We start from the raw sequence: 23850 nt of genomic DNA on the forward strand, positions 1-23850 counted from the left end.
GGAGATGGGTAGCTCTAAAATGTTTTCTTTTTTTTTTTTTAATTAATTTTTATTGTAGGTTGTTCAAAACATTACATAGTTCTTGATATATCATATTTCACACTTTGATTCAAGTGGGATATGCGCTCCCATTTTTACCCCATATACAGATTGCAGAATCACATCAGTTGCACAACCATTGATTTACATATTGCCATTCTGGTGTCTGTTGTATTCTGCTGCCTTTCCTATCCTCTACTATCCCCCCTCCCCCCTCCCCTTCTAAAATGTTTTCTGAAATATTCCATTAATTACAAACTGACTTTAATAAAATTATGACTGTATGTTCTTTATTTAAAAAGCCTTTTTTCCCCTTATTTGTGGATGGACACAATACCTTTAATTATTAATTAATTAATTTTTATATAGTAGCTGAGGATCCAACCCAGTGCCTCACATGTGCTAGGCAAGTGCTCTACCACTGAGCTACAACCCCAGTCCTAACTGGATGTCATCAAATGTCTTTGGATCTCATGTTTGATAAAGAAATGCTAAACAATGTACAATATTCTATTAAATAGCTTTCAGTAGCAAATTATCCATCTTCATAACTGATAATGTAGTTTTAAGATTTGTCTGCAATTGAACATTCCTTAGCTGTAAAATGGGGATAATAATGGCACCCGAATCAAGGGTTATTAAATGGAGAATTGAACCACATAATTCATGTAATGAGCTTACCAAGATATCGGACACAGGTAAATTTGATTAATAATGAGGGTAATATGAGTTATAATGATCACTATACTTTCTGAATCTTCCTCGTCTATGTAACCTATCTTGGAGAAAATACCTCATTTAATCAAACGTATTTTTCATTGAAAACTAAAGTTGAATCAAGACTGGTTGTATCTTCTGGACACATTTGGTAAAAAAAAATAAAATGCAAAAAATACTAGATTGAAAATGCTGGGATAATACTTCCTTCCCCTCGATTTTTTTTTTTTTGCAAAAGTTGCAAAAACAATTTAAAGATTTTTTGTGCAACATAGAAAGTGCTAATTATTTTGTACAGTTACTAATCAATGTAAATAGTTTATTGGTGGTATAAAGATACTAAGGTGATTCTCCAGTTCTCCAGGCTCAAACAGTAGGTAAAGCCTCTTTCATCTTACAGTACCATCTCAAATGGCTAGGGAGGTCAGACAATCAATTGGCGGGAAAAAGATAAATACGGACCAAATTCACACAATCTGTTTCTGTTTAGTTTATAAACTGCGATCGAGTGTGTCTGCTTCCGTGCCTTGTGGGACTTGAAGTCCAGACGGAAGACGTGATCAAGACTGCTGAACCTTGGAAGCCTGCAGCCCCTGCAGTCTGCATACTACGGACTACAACTCCCGACACACACCGGAAGGCCGTGCAGTAATTACGAGCAACCAACCGTGCCCCAGCAAGGCAAGCCCCGCCCCCAAATCGGGGGGCGGATTCCGCCAATGGCAGAGCTCCCAGCGCGGAGCCTGCGGGTTAGGTTGTGAGGCCCGGGCCGGGGGCGGGGAGGAGCCGAGGGGTTTCAGAGAGAGCTCGGCCGCTGGGTGGGTTGGGGCGTTCCGCGCGCCCTTCATTGAAGCGGCGGTGGCCGGGCTGGGCGCCGGGAGTGGGAAGCGACGGCGCGGCTGGAAAATGCCGGTCCATTCCCGAGGGGATAAGAAAGAGACGAACCATCACGATGAGATGGAGGTGGACTACGCCGAAAATGAGGGGAGCAGCTCCGAAGACGAGGACACTGAGAGCTCGTCGGTCTCTGAGGATGGAGATAGCTCAGGTGCGTGACCCGGGGGAGCTGGGAACCCGAGTCGCTGAGCCGGGAGCGCGACAGGCCGCTCTCCGCACGCCGGTAGCTGCGTCCTTCTGGGAGAGCGGGGCGGGGAAAGAGGGAAGGGGCGGAGACTGGTTCCTGGCCCCAGGCTGCACCCGGACGGGTCGCGGGGCTCTGCCCGGCTCCGGGCAGGTTCCAGTCCTCGGGGCAGAGCAGAGCGGCGCGAGCCTGGACTCGCTCCGCTCTCGGACGTGGAGGCATCGTGCTCCACGTGGGACCCACCCTGCTCCGTGTGGAACCCACCCTTGGGACTACGGGCAGTGCCCTGGGACTGCGAGCTCGGGCGGGGAACGCCCCGCAACTTGTCAGAAAGACCGAGGAAATGCCTTCTGTCCCCAGACAACCGACTTCTTTCCTTATTTTCACACGTACTTCTCTGCGTGGATGGTTGTCGGGGCTAGGGATAGATTTGTATTGGTCCGTGGCTGATTTAGAACTAATTAACCTTCGCTTGCAAGTCAGCCCGTCATCCGCACTTTATTCCAGTGCTCTTTCTGAGGCTAATTTGGGAGCTGTCGGGTTTGTAGTATCTTCCTGAAGTTTTCAAATCTGAGAGCAGGGTACCAACATCTGGGGTTATTTTAGATCTTCATAGGCTGATTTGGGGCAGTGTTGAAATCTTTAATCTTTTCCTTCAATCTTTTCTAACCTTTGAGCTGTTTCAGATTTGGGGGAGTGGATGGATAGGGCAGATTAACAACACACATTTTACAAACTTTTAGAAATGGTTATTCAAAAAGGAATGGAATTTGTGATTATCTGGATTATTTTCCGTTTGTCCATATAATTAGGTTGAGACTGACTTCTTTGTCTTGGCCTAATTTTTGGCTGCATAAGGGAAACATTGATGGTGGGTTGATGACAGTCTATTATCACCCCATGCCTTCTTTACAGGTTTGCTTTTCAGAAAATCTCCATGGGAGGATGTCAGTCCTTTCTATCAATATATCAGCTGTTCAAAAATAAATATTAGTGGCTTATTTGTGCATCCCAGGACACTACTCTGTATAAGATATAAGTAAATAGTTATGATCTGGTTTTAAAGAGCTGTCATAAGTCACAATTAGATTAAATTGCCAGATGAATGCTCAGCTATATACAGTAAGGTAGGAATTCAGAGGCAGAGTAAATATTTTCAGAGCTGGGCAGTCAGCAAAGGCTAGTTGAAGAAGATGGGATTACCTTAATTATCTTGAGGAATGAGTAAAGTTTGAATTGGGGGGAGTAATGTTCTATTGTTCCTATCAGACAAAGAATGTAAGTGCAAGTGCAAAGGGAAGAGATTAGGACTTATTCAAAAGAGTGAGAAAACCAGTTTGGTTAGGAGAAGATCTTGAGCCAGGAAAAGAAAAAGGAAGGTATAGGTGTGAAAGATTTCAAAGAAGGCATAAAAAAGGATTGATATATACAAGTTTAGGAGTGAAAGTTAAGAAAAACCCAGATATAAGGAAAATGGTTGTAGCATCAACAGAAATAGAAATGCAAAACATTTGGAATGAAGATGAAAGGTAAAGAGTTTTAGGCATCTTCCTTTTGAGAGGATTGTGGTATATTTAAGTAAGAATGCCCAAACTGACAAGTGCTGAAAGGTGTTGGAACCTGCTTAGAATGGGAAAAATAATTCTAAGGTCATTTACATAGACATGGAAGTAGGTAAGATTTCAAAAGTGGGGCCTATAGAGAAAGAACATCTAGATTGTTTGAATTTGTTTCCTAGATCTGAAAAGCATTTTATTTTCAAGTATTCTTTACTTTTGTTATTTAACTTTTTTTTTTTTTCAATGCTAGGCATTAAACCCAAGGTCTTATACATGTTAGGCAAGTGCTCTACCACTGAGCCACATCCCTAGCCCCATTCTTTTTTTTTTTTTTTTTTTTTAATGAAGTAACTTTTTTTTAAGTAGTTTATTTTGTTCATTTATTTTTTATGTGGTGCTGAGGATTGAATCCGGGGCCTCATGTGCTAGGCAAATGCTCTGCAACTGAGCCACAAACCCAGCCCCATTCTTTGTTTTTTTATTAGTTACTAGGATCTCACAAAATTACATTTTATTTGTTAAAATTCTTCCACTCTTATTTTATATTTTTGTTGTGATTTTTAACTTATTTTAAATCTCATTTTAGAGAATAATAAACAATGCAATTAGTGAGAATTATAATGATAATTTGAACTACAAGTTAAAAAACAATCTTTTTTTTTTTATTTGGTAGTGGGGATTGAACTCATGTTGTTCTACGACCAGTCTACATCCCTAACCTTATTTATTTTTTGAGACAGGGTCTTGCAACCTTCCCAAGTGGGGCTCAAACTTGCAGTCCTCGCCCCCTGGCCTTCCGAGTAGCTAGGATTACAGGGCGCATCACCACATTGACCTACAAGTCAGATTTTTTATTTGCAGAGAAATTATTTAAATACATTTTTCAGCTCTCCTTCTTGTAAAATTGTTCTACCAGACATCTTGCATGTTAAACTTCCAGTTTTATTCTTCTCAAACCTTGGTACTGAGCAGATCCTAAGGCTACAGAGAAACCGCAACTCACCAAAGAGTTTGGGAAGTGAGTCATCTTGCGGGACCAGGTTTTTTTTTTTTTTTTAAATATTTATTTTTTAGTTGTAACTGGACACAATATCTTTATTTTATTTATTTTTATATGGTGCTGAGGATCAAACCCAGGGCCTCGCTCGTTCTAGACGAGTGCTCTACTGCTGAGCTACAACCCTAGCCCTGAGGGACCAGGTTTTAAATAGCCAAGGAGTAAGCTATTAAAAACCAGAATTATTATAAATCTGTTTTAGAAAATTAAAAGGAATCATATACTTGCTGTATGAAAATAACTGAAAACAATTTAACTCTCATAGTTTGAACATTATTTTGATGAATATTAAGATGCACATAAATTTGTGCTTCATTTATTTTGATTCATTTAGTGTTGAATATATGTGATATAAAAATAAAGATGTGAAATATAGGACGGACCTGGTAACTATCAGTTGTTTTCCATAAAAAAGTTTGCTTGTTTTTTCCTCATTTGCCTCTTTCTCACTGACAGAAATTTGGGAAGAGGACACAATGGGAGCATGAGTATCAGTCCAAGATAACTTATGGTAAACATAATGAGATTAGTTTTCTCTTTTCCCTCCAGTACTGGGAATTAAACCCAGGGGCACTGTATCCACTGAACTATATCCCCAATCCTTTTTATTTTTTATTTTGAGACCAGGTCTTGCTGAGTTGTCCAGGCTGACCTTAAACTTTGATCTTTTTGCCTTAGCTTCCTGAGTAGCAGGGATTACAGGCGCTGGCTAGTTTTCTTTCTTATGTGATTGGCAAATCAGCTATGTGAGCAGTTCTTAGGGAAGAACTCCAGAAGTATGTTTGATCAGTGTTAATCTTTTAAGGACACATCATTTTTGGTGCTAAGTTCTGGTTGAGTTGTGGAGAACACACCAAAAGTGGGTTGATTACTTTATAGTTGTAGCTTATAGTAAGTCCTTTGACATATGAAAGTGAATAAACATAAAGTGTAGAGATCACTTTAGTTAAAACTCTCTTCTTTATGTTAGATTAATTCTGTAGTGGAAAATATTTTGGATAAATGTTTATTTTCTCTTAAAGCTTAATATAGATCTTGCACATCAACTTCATGTTACTTTTTTTCCCCTTTTTTGGTACTAGGGATTGAACCCAGTGACACTTTGCCCTGAGGCACATCCCCAGCCCTTTTGATTTTTTTATTTTGAGAGAGGGTTTTCCTAAGTTGCTTAGTGCCTCACTAAGCTGCTGAGCAGGCCTCAAACTTGGTGATCCTCTTGCCTTAGCCTACAGAGTTGCCACCACCCCCAGCTGCTTTTTTTTTTTTTTAATTTTTGAATTAACTTCAGATATATTTGTAACACAATATTATCTTTGATATTTGCTCTTTTTTTTAAAATTAACAGAAATGGATGATGAAGACTGTGAAAGAAGAAGAATGGAATGTTTAGATGAAATGTCCAATCTTGAAAAACAGTTTACAGATCTCAAAGATCAGTAAGTAGTGATTTCAGAAGGTCATTGTCACTGAGTCTCAAATGTGTCACATATATACCAGTGGGAGAGCAATTACATTGTTTCAACTTTTTGCCTTTAGTGTTTTATGGGACTGGCTGTTCTGAAAGAAAGGCTTCAACTATTGTTTACCTGCTAAAGACCTCATTAACTAAACTGAGGGTTTTGAGGCAGGTTTTTTTTTGGGTGGTGGAGTGGAGTTTTAAGATTTCTGTGTGGATATCAGTGATTAAAATGTTTTCCATGGGTTTTTGCACCTTTGGTTCTAATCTGTTTCATTCATTCCTTTGTTGAATAAATCCCTAAAGATAGCATTTTTAAAAATTGAGAATAAAATAGAATATTTCCCAAATATTCTCTGTCTGGTGAAGTCATTTTGTTTCTATCTTACATTTGATAATATGTACATTACATGTTTTATATGTGTTATTTAGCTTCTTGCAGCAACTCTGTAAGGTTGAAAGACTTGATAGTCTTATCTCTATTTTACCTGTGAGAAAACTGAGGCTTAGAGAGGTTAACCGCTTTGTATAATTTATCAGAAAGTGATGAATGAAGCCAGGCTTTTGCCTTTCAATGGTACTATGTTCCTTTCACATAAAGCATATTATTTTGGAGGAAATCTGGTAGAGTATAAAAAACAAAAGCTCTGAATCCATGCTTTTTTGACTGATTTAAAGGGGATAATCATAGAGTTCTTATTATCTATTGTGAGGAATGAGAAGCAATGTTGTTTGTTTGCTTGGCATGTGGTAGGTACTTAATAAATACTGTTTTTTAACCTTCAACCTCCTGTTCTAATGCCAGAACTCTTATGTGAGATTGGCAACAGAAGAATGGACTCCCATGATTTGATAGAACATAGGATAGATGTAAATGCACATTAAAAAACAACTACATTGGGAACTGGGGTTGTGGCTCAGTGGTAGAATACTTGCCTTGAATGTGTGAGGCACTGGGTTTGATTCTCAGCACCACATATAAATAAAACATAAAGGTCCATCAGCAACTAAAATAAATAAAATTAAAAACAAAAAACAACTATATTCTTCCAGTGGCATTTTTCAAGAAATAGAAAAAGTGGTCATGAAATTCATTTGGAAAAATATGAGGCTCAAAATAGCCAAAACAATCTTTAGCAAGAAAAGTGAAGCAAGAGGCATCACAATACCAGACCTTAAATTATACTACAGAGCTCTAGTAACAAAAACAGTATGATATTGGCACCAAAACAGATATGAAGACCAATGTTACAGAATAGAAGACACAGAGACAAACCCACATAAATTCAGTTATCTCATACTAGGCAAAGGTCCCAGAAACATACATTGGAGAAAAGATAGCCTCATCAACAAATGGTGCTGGGAAAACTAGAAATCGATATGTAATAAAATGATTAAACCCCTGTCTCTCACCCTGCACAAAACTCAAAGACCTAGGCATTAGACAGAGACCCTGCACCTACTACAAGAAAAAGTAGGTTCAAATCTCTTGTCATGTCAGCTTAGGAATTGAATTCCTCAACAAGACTCCTAAAGCACAAGAAGTAAAATCAAGAATCAATGGGATTGTGTCAAACTAAAAAGCTTCTTCACAGCAAAGGAAGCAAATCAAGAACTTAAAGAGAGAGCCAACAGAATGGGATAAAATCTTTGTCACCTGCACCTCAGATACAGCATTAATCTCCAAAGAACTGAAAAAAACTTAAAATGAAAAAACAAATAACCCAATCAATAAATGGTCTAAAGAACTAAACAGACATTTCACAGAAGAAGAAATACAAATGGTCAACAAATATATGAAAAAATGTTCAACATCACTAGTAGTGCAAATTAAAACTACACTGAGATTCCATTTCACTCCAGTCAGAATGGCAGTGATTAAGAATACAAATAACAATAAATGTTGGCGATGATGTGGGGAAAAAGGCACACTCATACATTGCTGATGGGACTTCAAATTGGTGTAACCACTCTGGAAAGCAGTATGGAGATTCCTTAGAAAACTTGGAATGGAACCACCATTTGACCCGGTTACCCGACTACTCAGCATATCCCCAAGGTACTTAAAATCAGCATACTTTAGTGATGTGGCTACATCAATGTTCATAGCACCTCAGTGCACAATAGTTAAACTATGAAACCAAACTAGGTGCCCTTCAATAGATGAATGGATAAAGAAAATGTGGTACATATGCACAATGGAGTATTACTCAGCTGTAGGAAGGATGAAATTATGGCATTTGCTGGTAAATGGATGGGACTGGAGACTATCAAAAATTTTTGTTGTTTTCCCTGTAGTTGTTATAGTTTCAAAAATATAAGTATCATGTTGTACTTTCTTGACTTTATACATTTGTTTATCATTGTATCTTCAGTTTTGGAAAAATTTGACTCAGACATGATAATGTATTATTTTGGCAATTATTTGTCTAAATAATATTGTGGTTGCTAAGGGACCACAAAACTAAAAAAGAGATATTATAGCATTAACATTCAGACTTGCCTTGCCTCTTATACTAATTATATGGTCAATGATAGATAATTAATGTTGATTGTCTTAATTGTATTGGTTTATATTTTCAAGAAGGAAGAGCAGAACTTAATATGAAAGCTAGGTTCCCGAAGTTTTTCAAAAGCCAAATGCTGGTTATACTAATACCTACAAGAATAGTTAATGATTTCTTTTGGAAATTAGTACAGGGTACCATAGTCTCCCTTCTTAAGTATTTATGAAGTATATTTATTGCCGAAAATAAACACTGAGTTGTCTTACATGATCAGTCTTTGATAATCAAACTAAAGTATTGTGACAGCTGGCAAATTGAAGTATCTGTAAGTAGACTCATAAATAGGAGCAACAGGAACTCCCTGCTCCATCCCCATTTTTCATTTCATTGAGCAGCTATTTTGTTAAAGCTTCTTCATTTGTAGTTGAAATGAACTGGGTATGCCTGATCACACGTTATTTTGTGGGGATGGGCTGTGAGTACTGAGTTTTTAACCTAGGGGCACTTAACCACTGAGCCGCATCCCTGAAGCTTTTTATTTTTTAATTTGTGACAGGACTTTGCAAAGTTGCTGGGGCTGGTTTTGAACTTGTGAGCTTCTTGCCTTGGCCTCCCAAGTCTCTGGGATTACAGGGACACACCACTGTACAGGGCCAGACCATAGGTTCTAAAGTCATTCATTGCCTTTCCTTCATCACTTGAATTCTTCTGTTTTTTAAAAATTAAGTAGTCTAAATATCATACTGAGTTCTTTTCAGGAAAACTGGAGAGAAGCCAGGGAATTATTTGACAACTAGTAATGTCTCTATTTAAATTACTCAAATGGTTTCCTTGTTTCTTGGTGTTTAAATGACTTTTTCTCTTAGAATTGGTTTGTTTTTCAATTAAAAACAAAAATTAAGAGTGCCTAATATAGTTATTTCAATTTTTGTTGTCATTTTTTGAAATGGGTATCACTGTGTTGTTCAGGCTGACCTTGAACTCTTGTGTTCAAGCAATCATCCTGCCTTAGTCTCTGAGTAGCTGGGACTGCAGGCGTCTGTCAATGTCCCTGGCTTTCAGTTGTATTTCAGTGAATTGTTAATTTCAGTGAGTTAACAATTTAAGAGTGATACTTATAAAAAATCACATATTTCTATCTTATCATTATATGCATGGAGTAAAATAATATAATTGAATTCTCCACTTGAGATTAAGGCAATAATACATTTGATATAGGTTCTTAGAATATAAATGACATTAAGAAGAAATAATGTATAGGAGCAGCAGATTTTTGGCCTTTGTTGGAATTTTTAAATTAACATCTTAATTTTTGCTTTGTTAAGACTTTATAAAGAACGATTAAGTCAGGTGGATGCAAAACTGCAAGAAGTCATAGCTGGAAAAGCACCAGAATATTTGGAACCACTGGCAACTTTGCAAGAAAATATGCAAATTCGTACAAAGGTAGCAGGTAGGAAAGTAAAATGTTTTTTTCCATATAGCAGAGTCTACACTTCTTAGCTTTAAAGGTGTTTGTGAAGTGTTTACTATTGATGGGATCACAAGTATATTTACACGTGGATAGGATTACAGATATACTTGCATGTTTACATTAAATTGCACATATATTTAAATTAATTGTTGGCTCAGTTATTTGTTAACCTCTAGTGGGCTACTGTGGGGGATTTAAAAACAATGAAAAACTCTTAGGTTACTCACTCACAATGTTGTTGAAAAGATACTGTCTATGTGTGGAGAAACTGAACCAAGATACTTTGATTAAAAATATTGTTACTATCACAGTTTAATTCCCTGTGAAATAGAGTTTAAGTACTCTTGATACTTTTTAATCTGTAAGAGTGAGAAGGATTTTTATTATTTTTATTTTGGTTTTTAAGAGATGGGGGTCTCACTATGTTGCCCATACTGGCTCCAATCTCCTGGCTTCAAGTGATCCTCCTGCCTCAACTTTTCCAAGTAGTAGATTTTTTTTTTAAACTATAAAAGCATTTTTTAAAATGTTTGATCAGGATATTATAGAATAGGAAATTAGCCCTCAACCAGATAATTTAATGACTTTTTAATTTTGATAAGTTTGATTAATTATTTGTGGCTGTGAATAAATGAAGATGTACTATATTTGTATGGTTAAAATTCAGTCTGTTTATAATTGGGGTCTAGTCTCAGTGTTGAGTCCCAGCATTCATAATCAAGGGATAAATGCACTGAAAGATCACTATGGCACTGGGCTTGGTGGCATGTACCTGTAGTCCAAGCAACTCCGGAGAGTGAAGCAGGGAGGATCACTCCAGCCTGGGAATTTTGACCCGCAGTATCCCATCTCAAAAACAAAACAAACAAAACAAAAACAACAACAACAACAAAAAAAAACTTATAATTTTTCATGGTGAAACTAAAAAGTGAACTTTAATTAATGGAGATGTCAATTGTTTTTCTTTTGGGGGATGCTAATTAATCCTCATGTACCTGTTAAATAATACCTAAGCATTGTTGAAAATAAATTCTAAACTCATCTTAAACTAAATTTTATTCTTTAGATCTTAATATTAACTATGTAGATGACATATGATAATTAACCTGTGATCTTTTTCATATTGACTTGGCTTACCCTTAAAAGTAAAATGTTCCTCATTTTCTTTTGACATTGTTTTAGCCTAAATGGATGATCAGGAAATATTATTTTAATGAACTGTTCACTTTTCTACTCTGTGGCTTCCCTTACTCTTTGATTTTGCAAATAGTAGTATGTGTGAATGTTTTGTTAATGGTATAGTATCAGTATCTATCTCCTGTCTTTACTATACAAAAAGGGATAATTACATTTCTAGGGCCAACAATGTCTTAGAGCTTAGTATAGACATCCGGAGTTCTTCACTTCACATTTTCGTGATGGCATATTTGCATGGCCATTATTTCCTTTTTTGTACTATTTTCTTGTTACCTATAAGTTAAATATTCTTGAGCTTCAGTCATCCAGGTGAAGCCCTGTCAGGAGTACTGTGAACATCATGGATTTTATTTTAACAGTTTATATATATAATTCTCTAAGACTCTGAAACTAGTAGCTTAAAAATAGTGGTTTTTGAGGGGAATAGTATCTAGCTGTTACTTTGAATGTATATAATTGATGAAACCAGAGTCTATTGTCTCTATTTTGAGAAACCTGAGGGATTTTTTCCCCATTGTTTTTTTTATTGGTGCATTATAATTACATGTAGTAGTGTGATTTGTTGTTACATATTTGTACATTCACACGATTTAACAGTATAATTTGGTCAGTTTTATTCTGGTATTGTTTTTCATAGGAAAAGGATTTTATTTTTCATTTTGGTAATTCTTTATGAAACATTTAGGAGCATTCTTTAGAAGAATGGAGTAAGAACAAAAATTATCATTGCAGTTTCTTTCTAGTTCTTAAACTCTTAGTAACTTGTCTTAGAGTATATTTTAAATGAGCCTGTTTTTATTTTTATTTTTATTTTTTTTTGGTACTGGGGATTGAACTCAGGGACATTGAACCACTGAGCCACATCCCCAGCCCTATTTTGTATTTTATTTAGAGACGGGGTATCACTGAGTTGCTTAGTACCTTGCTTTTGCTGAGACTGGCTTTGAATTCGAGATCCTCCTATCTCAGCCTCCTGAGCTGCTGGGATTACAGGTGTGTGCCACCATACCCGGCTATATTTTTAGTTTTTAAAGATAATGTTAGAATCACTTTTCACTTTCTTTCCTTTTTTTTTTTCCCTTGTGGTACTGGGGATTGAACGAGGTCCTTGCACATGCTAGGGAAGCACTCTACTTCAGAGCTACAACCTCCAGTCCCTTTTATTTTATTTGAAGACAGGGCCTCAGTACGTTGCTCTGTCTTGCCTTGAACTTGTGATCCTCCTGCCTCAGTCTCCTGAGTTACTGGGATCACAGATATGTGCCTGCTTATTAATTTCTTATTGATCCATCTTCTAAAATATGGCGAGGACTGAATTCTTGTAGGGAAGTAATAATGAAACTCTTTATAGCTAACATAATCAGAGTAATTGTGTTTGTTGCAGGAATCTATAGAGAGCTCTGCTTAGAATCTGTAAAGAACAAATATGAATGTGAAATTCAAGCTTCTCGCCAGCATTGTGAGGTACGGTTATTTTGCTTAACTTTTAAGCTAAATGTGTCTCTTTGAACCTTTTCTGAGTGCAGTAATTTAAAAAGTAAATAAATAAGTAAAGTAAAATTAAGTAGTACTTTATCTCATCTCTTGTGTGAGTTTTAAAAAAAAAAGAGTCATGCTGAAAGCTATCTTAGCAAAAGAGCACAGAGGAGCATAGAAAAAAAAAACTAAGATAATTTTAAAAGTTTTCAAGTGATACTCTACAAAGACTGTGTGATGATTCTCATCTGGCATCACTGAAAATATTAGTATAATTAGTAATTAATAATTAATATGGGCTTTTAGATTGAAACATGTATACTCTAATGATGCAGTCAGAATATTGGACTATAGAATTAATTTCTGATTGTATAGACATATTTCCATATTTTAGGACTGTATTCTTTATGTGAAAAAATAAGTGTTTCAATTGATCTGTTTATTTCAAATACTGTTTAAAAACATTCTGCTAATTTTGCAGGTAAATTTTCATGAAACCTTGACTGGTAAAAATGAGAGGACAAGCTTTATATTGACTCTTATCTCACTTTAATAAACCATATAATTAAATAGTAAATAGTATAAAAACAATGGAGCTTGTTGCTTAATTTTCTTGATTACAACTGAGATGAATATCTTTTTGATATTTCCTAGCTGCTTGGATTTTCTTTTCTGAGAAATAACTTTTTCATATTTTTTGTCTTTGCATTGGGTTTTTAGTCTTTTCCTTATTATATCATTTATCTATTCGGGATATAAAGGGTTTTTTGGTTATATGCTTTGCACATATTTTTACCCAGGCAATGGCAACTTTGCATTCTTTTTGATGATTTGAAGCCCCCAAATTTTACATTTTAATGTAGTTGAATGTATTATCTTACCTTTAAGATAATAAGTAAGTGCTTTTGTTTCTTCTCAATTTTGGGAAAATGTATTTTTTTTCTTTTAAAAGTTGAAAGTTTGCTTTTAACATTGAGATTGCCAAATTATCTTCAGTTAATTTTTGTGTATGGTATAAATGTGGTTCTAATTTTATTTTTTTGCATCTAGATAGGTAAGGTCAGTGTTTTATTTAATCTATCATTTTCCAACAAATCAGCAGTACATCTCTTGTGTGTTAAATATTTATGTATATGCTGGCTTGTTTCTAGTTTTTTTCATCTGTTACATTGGTCTTTTTGGCTATTTCTGCACTAGTATCACAATATGTTTTTCTATAACTTTCAGTCTACTGAGTATTAATAATGTGATACCCTACCTTGCTCTTTTCCTTCTTAAAATTGTTATTGTAAATTTTTCTTAAGTACAACTATTTAAGAATTGCTTTTTCTATTTTATACAGAAAAGTTAACTTTGTATATTGATACTATATCCAGCCTCTTACCTACTTTTCTTCTTTTTTTGGGAGGTGGGGGGCACCAGGAATTGAACCCAGGGGCATTTAATTACTGAGCCACGTCCCGAGCCCCTTTTATTTTTTATTTTGAGATAGTGTCTCACTAAGTTGCTTAGGGTCTTGCTAAGTTGCTGAGGCTTGTGATCCTCCTGCTTCAGCATCTTGAGTAACTGGCATTAAAGATGTGCACCACCACGTCCAGCTCCCTTTTTTTTCCTCCTCCTCCTCCTCCTCCTTTTCTTTTCTTTTTTAACATTTATTTTTTAGGTATAAGTGGGCACAACACAATGCCTTTATTTTTATGTGGTGCTGAGGATCAAACCCGGGTCCCGCCTGTGCTAGGCAAGTGCTCTACCGCTGAGCCACAATCCCAACCCTCCTTTTTTCTTAATTCTAATAATTTGATTATGGATTCTTTCAGATTTTCTATAGAGATAATTATGTTATTTGTGAATAAAGGCAGTTTGTGTCTTCCATTCTGGTTTTCCTCAATTTGTTTTACTTGCTATAATGGCACTAATATCCATGTATTCCAGTATGACATGGAATAGAAGCAATAAAAGCAGACATCATTGATCATTGACATGTTCTTGGTCTGTGTATGTGTGTGTGTGTGTGTGTGTGTGTGTGTGTGTGTGTGTGTATTATTGGAGATTAAACCCAGGGTCTCACACATGCCAGGCAAGTGCTGTACCACTGAGTTACATTTCCAGCCTTTTTATTTTTTATTTTGGGATGGAGTCTTGCTGAGCTACCCAGGCTGGTCTCAAACTTAATGATCTTCTTGCCTCAGCTTCCCAAGTACCTGGGAATGCCTGCAGGTTTAACCATGCCTGTCATGTGTTTTTTTTTTTTTTTTTTTTTTAAATATTTTTAGTATAGATGGACACAATACCTTTATTTATTTATTTTTGTGTGGTGCTGAGGATTGAACCCAGTGCCTCCTCACATAGTCTAGGCAAGCACTCTAACACTGAGCCATAAGCCCAGCCTTGGCATATGTTCTTAATCTTAAGAATGCTTCTAATAGTTTTCCAATAAGTGTCGTTTTTTTTTTTTTTTTGGTAAATAGTTTTTATCAAGGAGATTTCCTTTTAATTTTTGTTTTCTAAGAATTTTTACCATGAATAGTTGTTAGATTTTATTAAATGTTTTGTCTGAATCTATTGAATTAAGCTTCTTGTTTTATTTTGTTTTGTTTTGGTACCAGGGATTGAACCCAGGGACACTCCACCACTGAGCTCCATCCCTAGCCTTTTTATTTTTTACTTTGAGACAGAATCTCACTAAGTTGTTCAGGCTGGCTTTGAACTTCTGTTCTTCCTACCCTAGCTTCTGAAGTTTCTGGGATTATAGGCAAGTACCACTGCATTGGACCTCTTTATATATATATATATATATATATATATATATATATATATATATATATATATATATATATATATATATTTAAAGTTGGACATAATACCTTTATTTATTTTTATGTGGTTCTGAGGATCGAACCCAGGGCCTTGCGTGTGCTAGGTGAGTGCTCTACCGCTGAGTCACAACCCCAGCCCCTCTTAGTAGAATTTTTTTTGAGTGTGCTATATATAGCATTGTTAACTATAGGTACAGGGTTTCACAGCAAAACTCCAAAACTTTATTATCTTGCATAACTGAAACTTTATGTCAGTGGAATAGCAACTTTTCATTTACCTCTTCTCCTAGCCCATGACAAACACCACTCTATTCTTTTGCTTCAGTGTTTGAGTAATTTCTATACCTCATGAAGGTGATGCCATGCAATATCTGTTTACTGTGTATGCCGTATTTCACTTAGCATAATTCCCTCAAGGTTTATCCATGTTGTCACAAAAAACTCTTTTTTTTTTTAAGACTGAATTATATATATGTACTATGTTGTCTTTATCCCCTTTTCCATCTGTGGGTATTTAGATTGTTTCCACATCTTGGCTCTTGTGAATTGTTGGATATCTAGATTTCAATTCTTTTGTATAAATACCCAGAAGTAAGATTGTTGGATCATATTCTATTTCTGTTTTTAAAATATTTTAGGGCAAGCCATACTATTTTCTTTTAAATTAATTATTATTTATTTATTAAATTGACAAATGAAAAATTATATATATTTATGATAGACATTTTTTTTTTTTTTAAACATGGGGTCTTACTATGTTGCCTAGGCTAGTTTCAACCTCAAGATCCTCTTGCCAGGCTACGCATGGTGGCGCACGCCTGTAATCCTAGTGGCTAGGAAGATTGAGACAGGAGGATCGAAAGTTCAGGTCCAGCCTCAGCAAAAGCAAGGCCCTAAGCAATTCAGTGAAATCCTGTCTCCAAATAAAATACAAAATAGGGCTGGGTGTGTGGCTCAGTGGTCAAGTGTCCCTGAGTTCAATCCTCAGTACCCACCACCAAAAAAATACAAAAAAAAAAAAAAAAAAAAAAAAATCCTTGCCTTAGCTTCCCCAGTACAGTATGTTCTTTTGATTAAAAAAAAAAAAATGGATTGATTAAACCAAATTAATTAAAATATCCATCACCTTACATACTTATTTTTGTCTGATAAGAACATTAAAAATCTGTTCTCTTGCTAATTTTACATAAATTATTGTTAATTATAGTCACCATGCTATATAGTAGATCTCCAGGACTAATTTTTCCTTACTGAAACTTCAGACCCTTTGACCAGCTTTTCTCATTCCCCTTCCTACTCCCAGCTCCTGGTGACTACTATTCTATTCTCTGCTTCTGTGAGTTGATTTTTTTTTTTAAAGAATCCACATATAAGTGAGATCATATAGTATTTATCTTTCTGTACCCAGCTTTTTTCACTTAGTGTAATGTCCTCTAGGTTTACATATGTTGTTCAAATGACAGGATTTTTTTTCTTTTTAAAGGTTGAATAATATTTCATCATATAAATATATACCGCATTTAAAAAAAAATCCATCCCTTCAGTGATAGACCCTTAGGTTGTTTCCATGTCTTGAGTATTATAAATAATGCTATAGTAAAGATGGGAGTGCATTTCTCTTTTTGATGTATTTTTTCAGTACTGATTTCGTTTCTTTTGGGTATATACTGAGAAGTGGATTGTCCTATAGTTGTATTTTTAATTTTTTGATTCATCTCCATACTGTTTTCCATAATGGCTGTATTAATGTACATTTCCACCAGTAGTATGCATGGGTTCTTTTTTCTCCCCATCCTTGCTAATACTGTTATCTTTTGTCTTTATTTTAATAGTTATTCTAACAGGTGTGAAGTAATGCCTTATGGTTTTTACCATGAATAGTTGTTAGATTTTATTACATACTTTTTATTTATTAAGTTATCATTTTTTGCTCTTGATATATTAATGTGATGATTTATATTAATGTATTTCCTAATGTTGAACCATTGTTGGATTCAGATCTATGATTTGTAAATATTTGTCCTATTCCATAGGTTGCTTTTCACTCCTTTAATTATTTCCTTTACTGTGAGCAAGATTTTTCATTTTAACAGTCTGTTTTTTTAAAAATTTCTTTCTTGTGCTGAGTATCAAACCGAGTACTTCACACATTCCAGGCAGGTGCTCCACCACTGAGTCACAACCCCAGCCCCCATTTTAACAGTCTTACTTGCCTATTTTTGTATTTGTTGTTTATGCTTTTGAAGTCTTATCCAAAAAATCCTTTCCCATTCCAATGCCATAAAGCTTATTTTGTATGTTTTCTTCGAGGAGTTTTGCAGTTTCAGTAATAAAGTTTAATACTTGATCTATTTTGAGTTGATTTTTGTGAATGGTATAGGATAAGTGTCCAATTTCATTCTTTGACTTGAAGATGCTCAGTTTTCCCAGCATCATTTTTTGAAGAGGCTAACTTTTTCCCATTGTGTGTACTTGGTAAACTTGGGGAAGATCAGTTGACTCTATGTAAGTGGGTTTATTTTCGTGTTCTCTCTTTTGTTCCTTTGGTTTATATGTCTGTTTTTATGCTAGTACCATAATCTTGATTACTGAAGCTTTGTGATGTATCTTGATATCAGGTAGTATTGATGCCTCCAACTTTGTTCTTGCTTAAGATTATTTTGGCTATTTGGGGTCTTTTGTAGTTCCATATTAACTTTAGGATTGTTTTTTCTATTTCTGTACAAAATGCCACTGGAATTTTGATTAGGGATTATCTTTTATCTATCACTTTGGGTAGTGTGGACATTTTAACAACATTAAGTCTTCTAGTACATGAATTCTGAATGTCTTTCCATTTACTTGTGTCTTTTTTAATTTTCCTCAGTGATGTTTTTAGTTTTCAACATACAAGTTGTTCATCTCAAGTTTATCCTTTAAATAATTTTATTCTTTTTGTTCCTATTTTATATGGGGTTTTTTTGCTCAATTTCTATTATCTCCATGTATTTCTGTCATTTTTTTCTTTATATATGTATATATTCTCTATATACATATGTATATCCATGTGTTTTATTATCAGACTCACAATTTAGAATTTTTGTATATTTTTAATAACCATAATTTTTGTTCCTTTTATTCTCTATAATAATGATTTTTATCTTGAAGTCTATTTTGTCTGATAATTAAAACAGCTATTCCAGTTTAGTTTTATTTGGCTTGGCATTTGCTGATTAATTTTTTAACCTTTTTTCCCAACTTTTTTTCTGGGTTTATATTTTATGCATATTGCTTTTTAAAAATAGCATATGGGCTGGGGATATGGCTCAAGCGATAGCGCGCTCGCCTGGCATGCATGGGGCGCAGGGTTCGATCCTCAGCACCACATTAAGAAATAAACAAAATAAAGATGTTGTGTCCACCGAAAACTAAAAAAAATAAATATTAAAAAATTCTCTCTCTCTCTCTCTCTCTCAAAAAAAAAAATATCATATGGGGCTAGGGTTGTGGCTCAGTGGTAGAGCACTTGCCTCATATGTGTGAGGCACTGGGTTCAATTCTCAGCACCACATATAAATAAATGAATAAAATAAAGATCTGTCAAAAACTAAAAAAAAATAGCATATGCTTTGATTTTTAAAAAGACAATCTATTCTAGCTATCTCTGTTTTTTAACAGATCCATTTAGTTCAGGTATATTTATAGTGATATAGTGATATTTTGATAATATCAACTTATTTTCTGACTTGTATTTGTTCTGATTTATACTCTTATTCTTCTCTGACTTTTATTTTATTTATTTAGTTTTGGTGTTGTTGGCATCAAACCTATGGACTCATGCATGTTCAGGCAAATGTTCTATCACTGAGCTGCATCCCCTACTCCAGCCCTTCTGACTTTTTTTGAAGGGTAATTTATTAAGTTTTAAAAATTACATCATAAGAGTATATCCTCTATTTCTGTTTGTTTAGGTTTTTTTTTTTTTTTTTTTTTTTTGGTGATACTGGGGATTGAACTCGGGACCTTGTACATGCTCAATGCAGGCACTCTCTCAAAAAGCTATATCCCACCTCTAATGATTTCTTCTGTATCTTTATTTATTTATTTGCAACACTGGGGATTTCTACTGTGCTACATTCTCTCTCTTTTTTTTTTTAAATTTTAATTTTTATTCCTAAGTTGCTGAGGCTGTCTTGAACTTGTGAACCTCCTGCCTCAGCCTTCCCAGTGATCAGGATTACGGGAATGTGCCATTATTCCTAGTAATTTCTTTTATTTTAATGATTGCCTTAAATTTTCAGCATGTGTGGGTACATTAACAGGATCTAAAAATTAATCATTAATTCTGCTCTTCCTCTGGAGTTAGAGCATGCTTAACTCCAGTTACTTGCTCCCAAATTACAAGTTATAGATAGATTTTAGGTCTATCTTGTCTTTCTCCTTCAGATGAGACTTTATTTTGGTTTCCTAGAATTAGTTCTTTTTAGGTTTATCTGTTTTTCAGTATAACCCTTCCTTGCAGGTTCATTTTTTGCTTCTTGAAGCAAAATACATCCTGGAATACATCCTAAATATGCTCTCACCGAGAGTGTCTTAGTAAAAAACTTGGTTTTCATTTGTCCAAAAATAGCTTTGATTTGTAATGATTCTTGAAGGAAAGTTAGGGGAATATAACATTCTAGGTTGGTAGTTCTTTTTTCTTAAGATTATTATTATTACTGTTAGTATTTTTTGCAGTGCTAGGGATGGACCTAGGCAAGTGTTCTACCTCTGTGCTGTACCCCCAGTCTATTTTTTTCTTAAAATTTTTAGAATCTCACATTCAGCCTACTGTGCTTAAGTCTGCAATCATTTTTCAGATAGCTATTCCCCCAACTCACTCTTTGCTGGCTGCATTTAAGCCCTTTGTTTTTCTTCAATTGCTCTACTGTGTGTCTAGATTATTTTTCTCTCTTGACTAGGATTTTTTTGTGTTTTTTGAATTTATTTCTCCTGATTTGAATTTGTTATAACTTTCTGAATTTGTTTTCTATTAGTTCTAGAAATTTCTCAGCCATTATCCTTTCTGATATTGTCTCTGTTCCATTTTTGTCTACTTTTGCCTTCTGGAATTACAGTCATAAGTATGTCCTCATTTTGTATTCCATATATCAGAATTCTTAGTTAATACTTTTGTTCAATAAAGTATTACCTGAAATTCCTTGGAATCTTAATTTTGCTTTTTTATTTCTGCCAAATCTCATAGCTTAATTCCTCATTTTACGATTCTGGATTATGACAGGCTCTGTTAGTTGGAGTTCTTTGAGCCTTGGATGAAGGTTGTAGTCCCTCAATTAGTTTCTGCTTTTATTTATGCTGGATTGTTTCAGCTAGGTAGGTGTGCCACCTACCCATGAATACGTTATTTTTAGTGCTTGGGATTTCTTGGAAGATGCGTACACTCTGTTTGAATCTCAAAAATGTAGATGTCGGGTGTGAGATGACATATTGCCAGGGAACACCCTCCACCCCAACACTTATTGCCAAGACTGACACCTGTATGTACCTCAGTCTACCTTTTCATTGGAGGTATAACCCTTTAGGGCTTTTGCAGAGATCTCAGTTCCAGTTTTCCACTTTGCTTAGGCCCAGGACCTTTCTCTTTTCCCAAGCAGTGAATGAAAAACATGTTTTGAGGTTATTGATACCAGAAATTTTCTCAAGAAAGCTACTGCTCCAAGATTAGGCTACCTGGCTGGTTTCTTGTTCCTGGAAATAACACTTATTTTCTTAAGAGCTTACCTTTAAAAGGATGTTTATTTGTGGTATTTTACCCAAATAAATGTCTCAATCTATTAGGAGGGTTCCCCCCCCATAATATCTCTCTCTAGTCTACCATATTGTCAGAAACTAAAGTCAGGTCTGGGGCTATAGCTCAGTGGTAGAGTGCTTGCCTAGCACATGCAGGCATTGGGTTCAATCCTCAGCACCAGATAAAAATAAATAAAACAAAGGTATATAAAAAATTTTAAAAAAGTAAAGTCAGTAATTATTATTGTTATTTATTGTTTTTGCAGTGCTGGGGCTTGAACTCAGGGCCTTTTTATTTTAAAATTAGTTGTAAACAGCATGCTAGACAAGCAATCTATCATTGAGCTACATTCCCAGTCCAGTAATGTATATGACTTGGACAAATATATATTGATAATCTTTCTCTTCCATAATATTTCAGCTTTGAATGTTCTTTCTTCTTCATAGAGATGCTAAGTATTTAGCTAAATTTCTTCTAGTTATAGATCTTTAACATATAATTAATCTGATGTAAATAATCTATTTAATTATATAATTACTCAGAAGATACCAGTAGTTCAAGGGCATTACAGAAAGAGGAAACAAAGGGAAAGGGAACTTACGAGTGTTATGTACTTTGTATTCGTGTTCTCATTTTTTTTTAATCTTTTTTTTTCTTTATATCTTATTTATTTATTTTTTATGTGGTGCTGAGTATCGAACCTAGTACCTCACAAGTGTGAGGCAAGGGCTCTACAGTTGAGCTATAACCGCAGCCCCTTGTGTTCTCATTTTAATCCTTAAAACACATTTTGGAATAGAAATTATCTTAATTGTGTGAATGGGTTAAGTAAAGCTAAGTTGTTTGCTGGTTTTCTGTTTATTTATCAGTTCTTCCTAGAGACTCCAGTGGATCTAAGAAAGCCTTCTAAAGCTGTTTTATTTATTTATTCCTAGTCCTTCTTAATTTTTATTTTGAGACAGGGTCTTGGTAAATTGCTTAAGGTCTCACTAAGTTGCTGAGGCTAGCTTTGAACTTTTGATTCTCCTGCCTCAGCCTCCTGAGTCGCTGGGATTACAGGCATGTATTACCATGTTTAGCTAAAACTGTTATTATTTTTTTTAAAATTAAGCTATCAGTGGACAACTTTATTGAATTTTCACAAAGCCTGAATATTTGGCAAAATAAAAAGCATGTTATCTAAAGGACTTAAGAAATGTCAAAATAAGCATGGGACCTATGATATATTTTCAGTTGTGTGAGGATTTAAACTCATGTCCTATAAAGATCAAAATAACTATTTATTTTAAATTTAGTTGTAAACAGTGTCTTATTTTGGTTTCTAAAATGATCTATAAGAGATCCTCATGTTTGCCTCTGGGTTGAATCCCCAAAGCATTGAATCCCCCAAAGTCCTTATGGTGTTTTCTATGTTATCCAGTGCATTAGACAATGCATCATCCCATTTCCCTCCTGGTAGCAACTCCTCTACTCCCTCCTGCCCTCCCTTGTCTTCTTTGCTCTATCTTTCAGATTCTTTATAGGTTAATTGCAACTGTTTCTTCATGGAGATCTCTTCACTGTCAGCCTGGAAATTCCCTTCATCTCTCTTCTGCCAGATCTTAATTTTTCATTCATTTTGGTAAATTATATCTTCCAGTGGCATCTTGAGGAAGGGTATATAGAAGTCAGTTTTTTGAGACATCTTGCTTTGGTTATTTATTACTTTATAATAAATTACTCCAAAACTGTTTTGGTGGCTTAAAACAATAATAAACATTTTTAATTTTAGTCTTCATGGCTAGAGTAATTTGAAACCAATTTAGAAGGGCAGTTTAAATTTTTTTTTTTTTTTAGTTGTAGATGGACACAATATCTTTATTTTTATTTGTTTATTTTTATGTGGTGCTGAGGATCGAACCTCACACATGCGAGGCAAGCACTCTACCGCTGCACAACCCTAGCCCCTAGATGGGCAGTCTTGTTCAGGGCATTGCAAGAAGTTGGAGTGAAGATGACCTGTTGACAGGAATGCAGTTATCTGATAGCTTGACTGGAGGCTGGAAGATCTCCTTCTGAGGAGACTTACTCCCAAGGCTAGCCAGTTGTAGGTTCTTGGTTGGGAGCCTTAGTTCTCCCCACATGCTCCTGTCCACAGGTGTTTGAGTGTCCTGATGGCCGAGTTCTTTTAGACTGAGTGATCCAAGAGAGCAAAACAGAAGTAACAGTGTTTTCTTATGAGCTAGATTTCTGTCACATCCTCCTCTTTAAAAAAGTGACTTACTAATTTCTGCCCACATTCAAGGAGAGAGTAATTAGTTTGCCCCCCCCTTTTTGTCTACTGTCTTAAGTTAGGAGTAGCAAAGAATTATTTACAACTTCTATACTTTTCTTGTCCAAAAACATCTTTAACTCTTACAGTTAAGATTATGGAATTCTAGACATTCTAGTATGGAATCCGTGTTTTTTCAGTTGTTTTTTTTTTTTATTATCAAAAAATTGAACCAAGGGACACTTACTTAACCACTGAGTCACAGCTCTAGCCTTTTAAAAAATATTTTATTTAGAGGCCGGGTCTCGCAGAGCTGCTTAGGGTCTCACTGAGTTGCTGAGGCTGGCTTTGAACTTGTGATACTCCTGTCTCAGCCTCCTGAGCCACTGGAATTACAGGCACATGCCACTGTGCCTGGCTGGCTCCTTGGAATTTTGAAGGCATGAATGT

At 35.3% G+C, this 23850-nt stretch overlaps 1 protein-coding gene across 5 annotated transcripts in view; it reads left to right on the forward strand.

The window, feature by feature from the left end:
* The first annotated feature begins 1501 nt into the window (after positions 1–1501).
* Positions 1502–23850, forward strand: part of Brms1l (BRMS1 like transcriptional repressor) — a 34595-nt gene continuing 12246 nt past the window's right edge. Inside the window, exons 1-5 of one of the 5 annotated variants that reach the window (XM_076848217.2) lie at positions 1502–1804; positions 4910–4964; positions 5799–5889; positions 9742–9869; positions 12472–12551. In XM_076848217.2, coding sequence (XP_076704332.1) covers positions 1709–1804; positions 4910–4964; positions 5799–5889; positions 9742–9869; positions 12472–12551 — 450 coding nt within the window. In that variant the 5' untranslated portion in view covers positions 1502–1708. Of the gene's footprint in view, positions 1805–4367; positions 4415–4909; positions 4965–5798; positions 5890–9741; positions 9870–12471; positions 12552–23850 lie in introns of those variants that run through there. The other 4 variants (XM_076848219.2, XM_076848221.2, XM_076848218.2 and 1 more) reach the window with 4 other exon arrangements.

Source organism: Callospermophilus lateralis, chromosome 3 (assembly GCF_048772815.1).
Source record: "Callospermophilus lateralis isolate mCalLat2 chromosome 3, mCalLat2.hap1, whole genome shotgun sequence".
NCBI lineage: Eukaryota > Metazoa > Chordata > Mammalia > Rodentia > Sciuridae > Callospermophilus > Callospermophilus lateralis.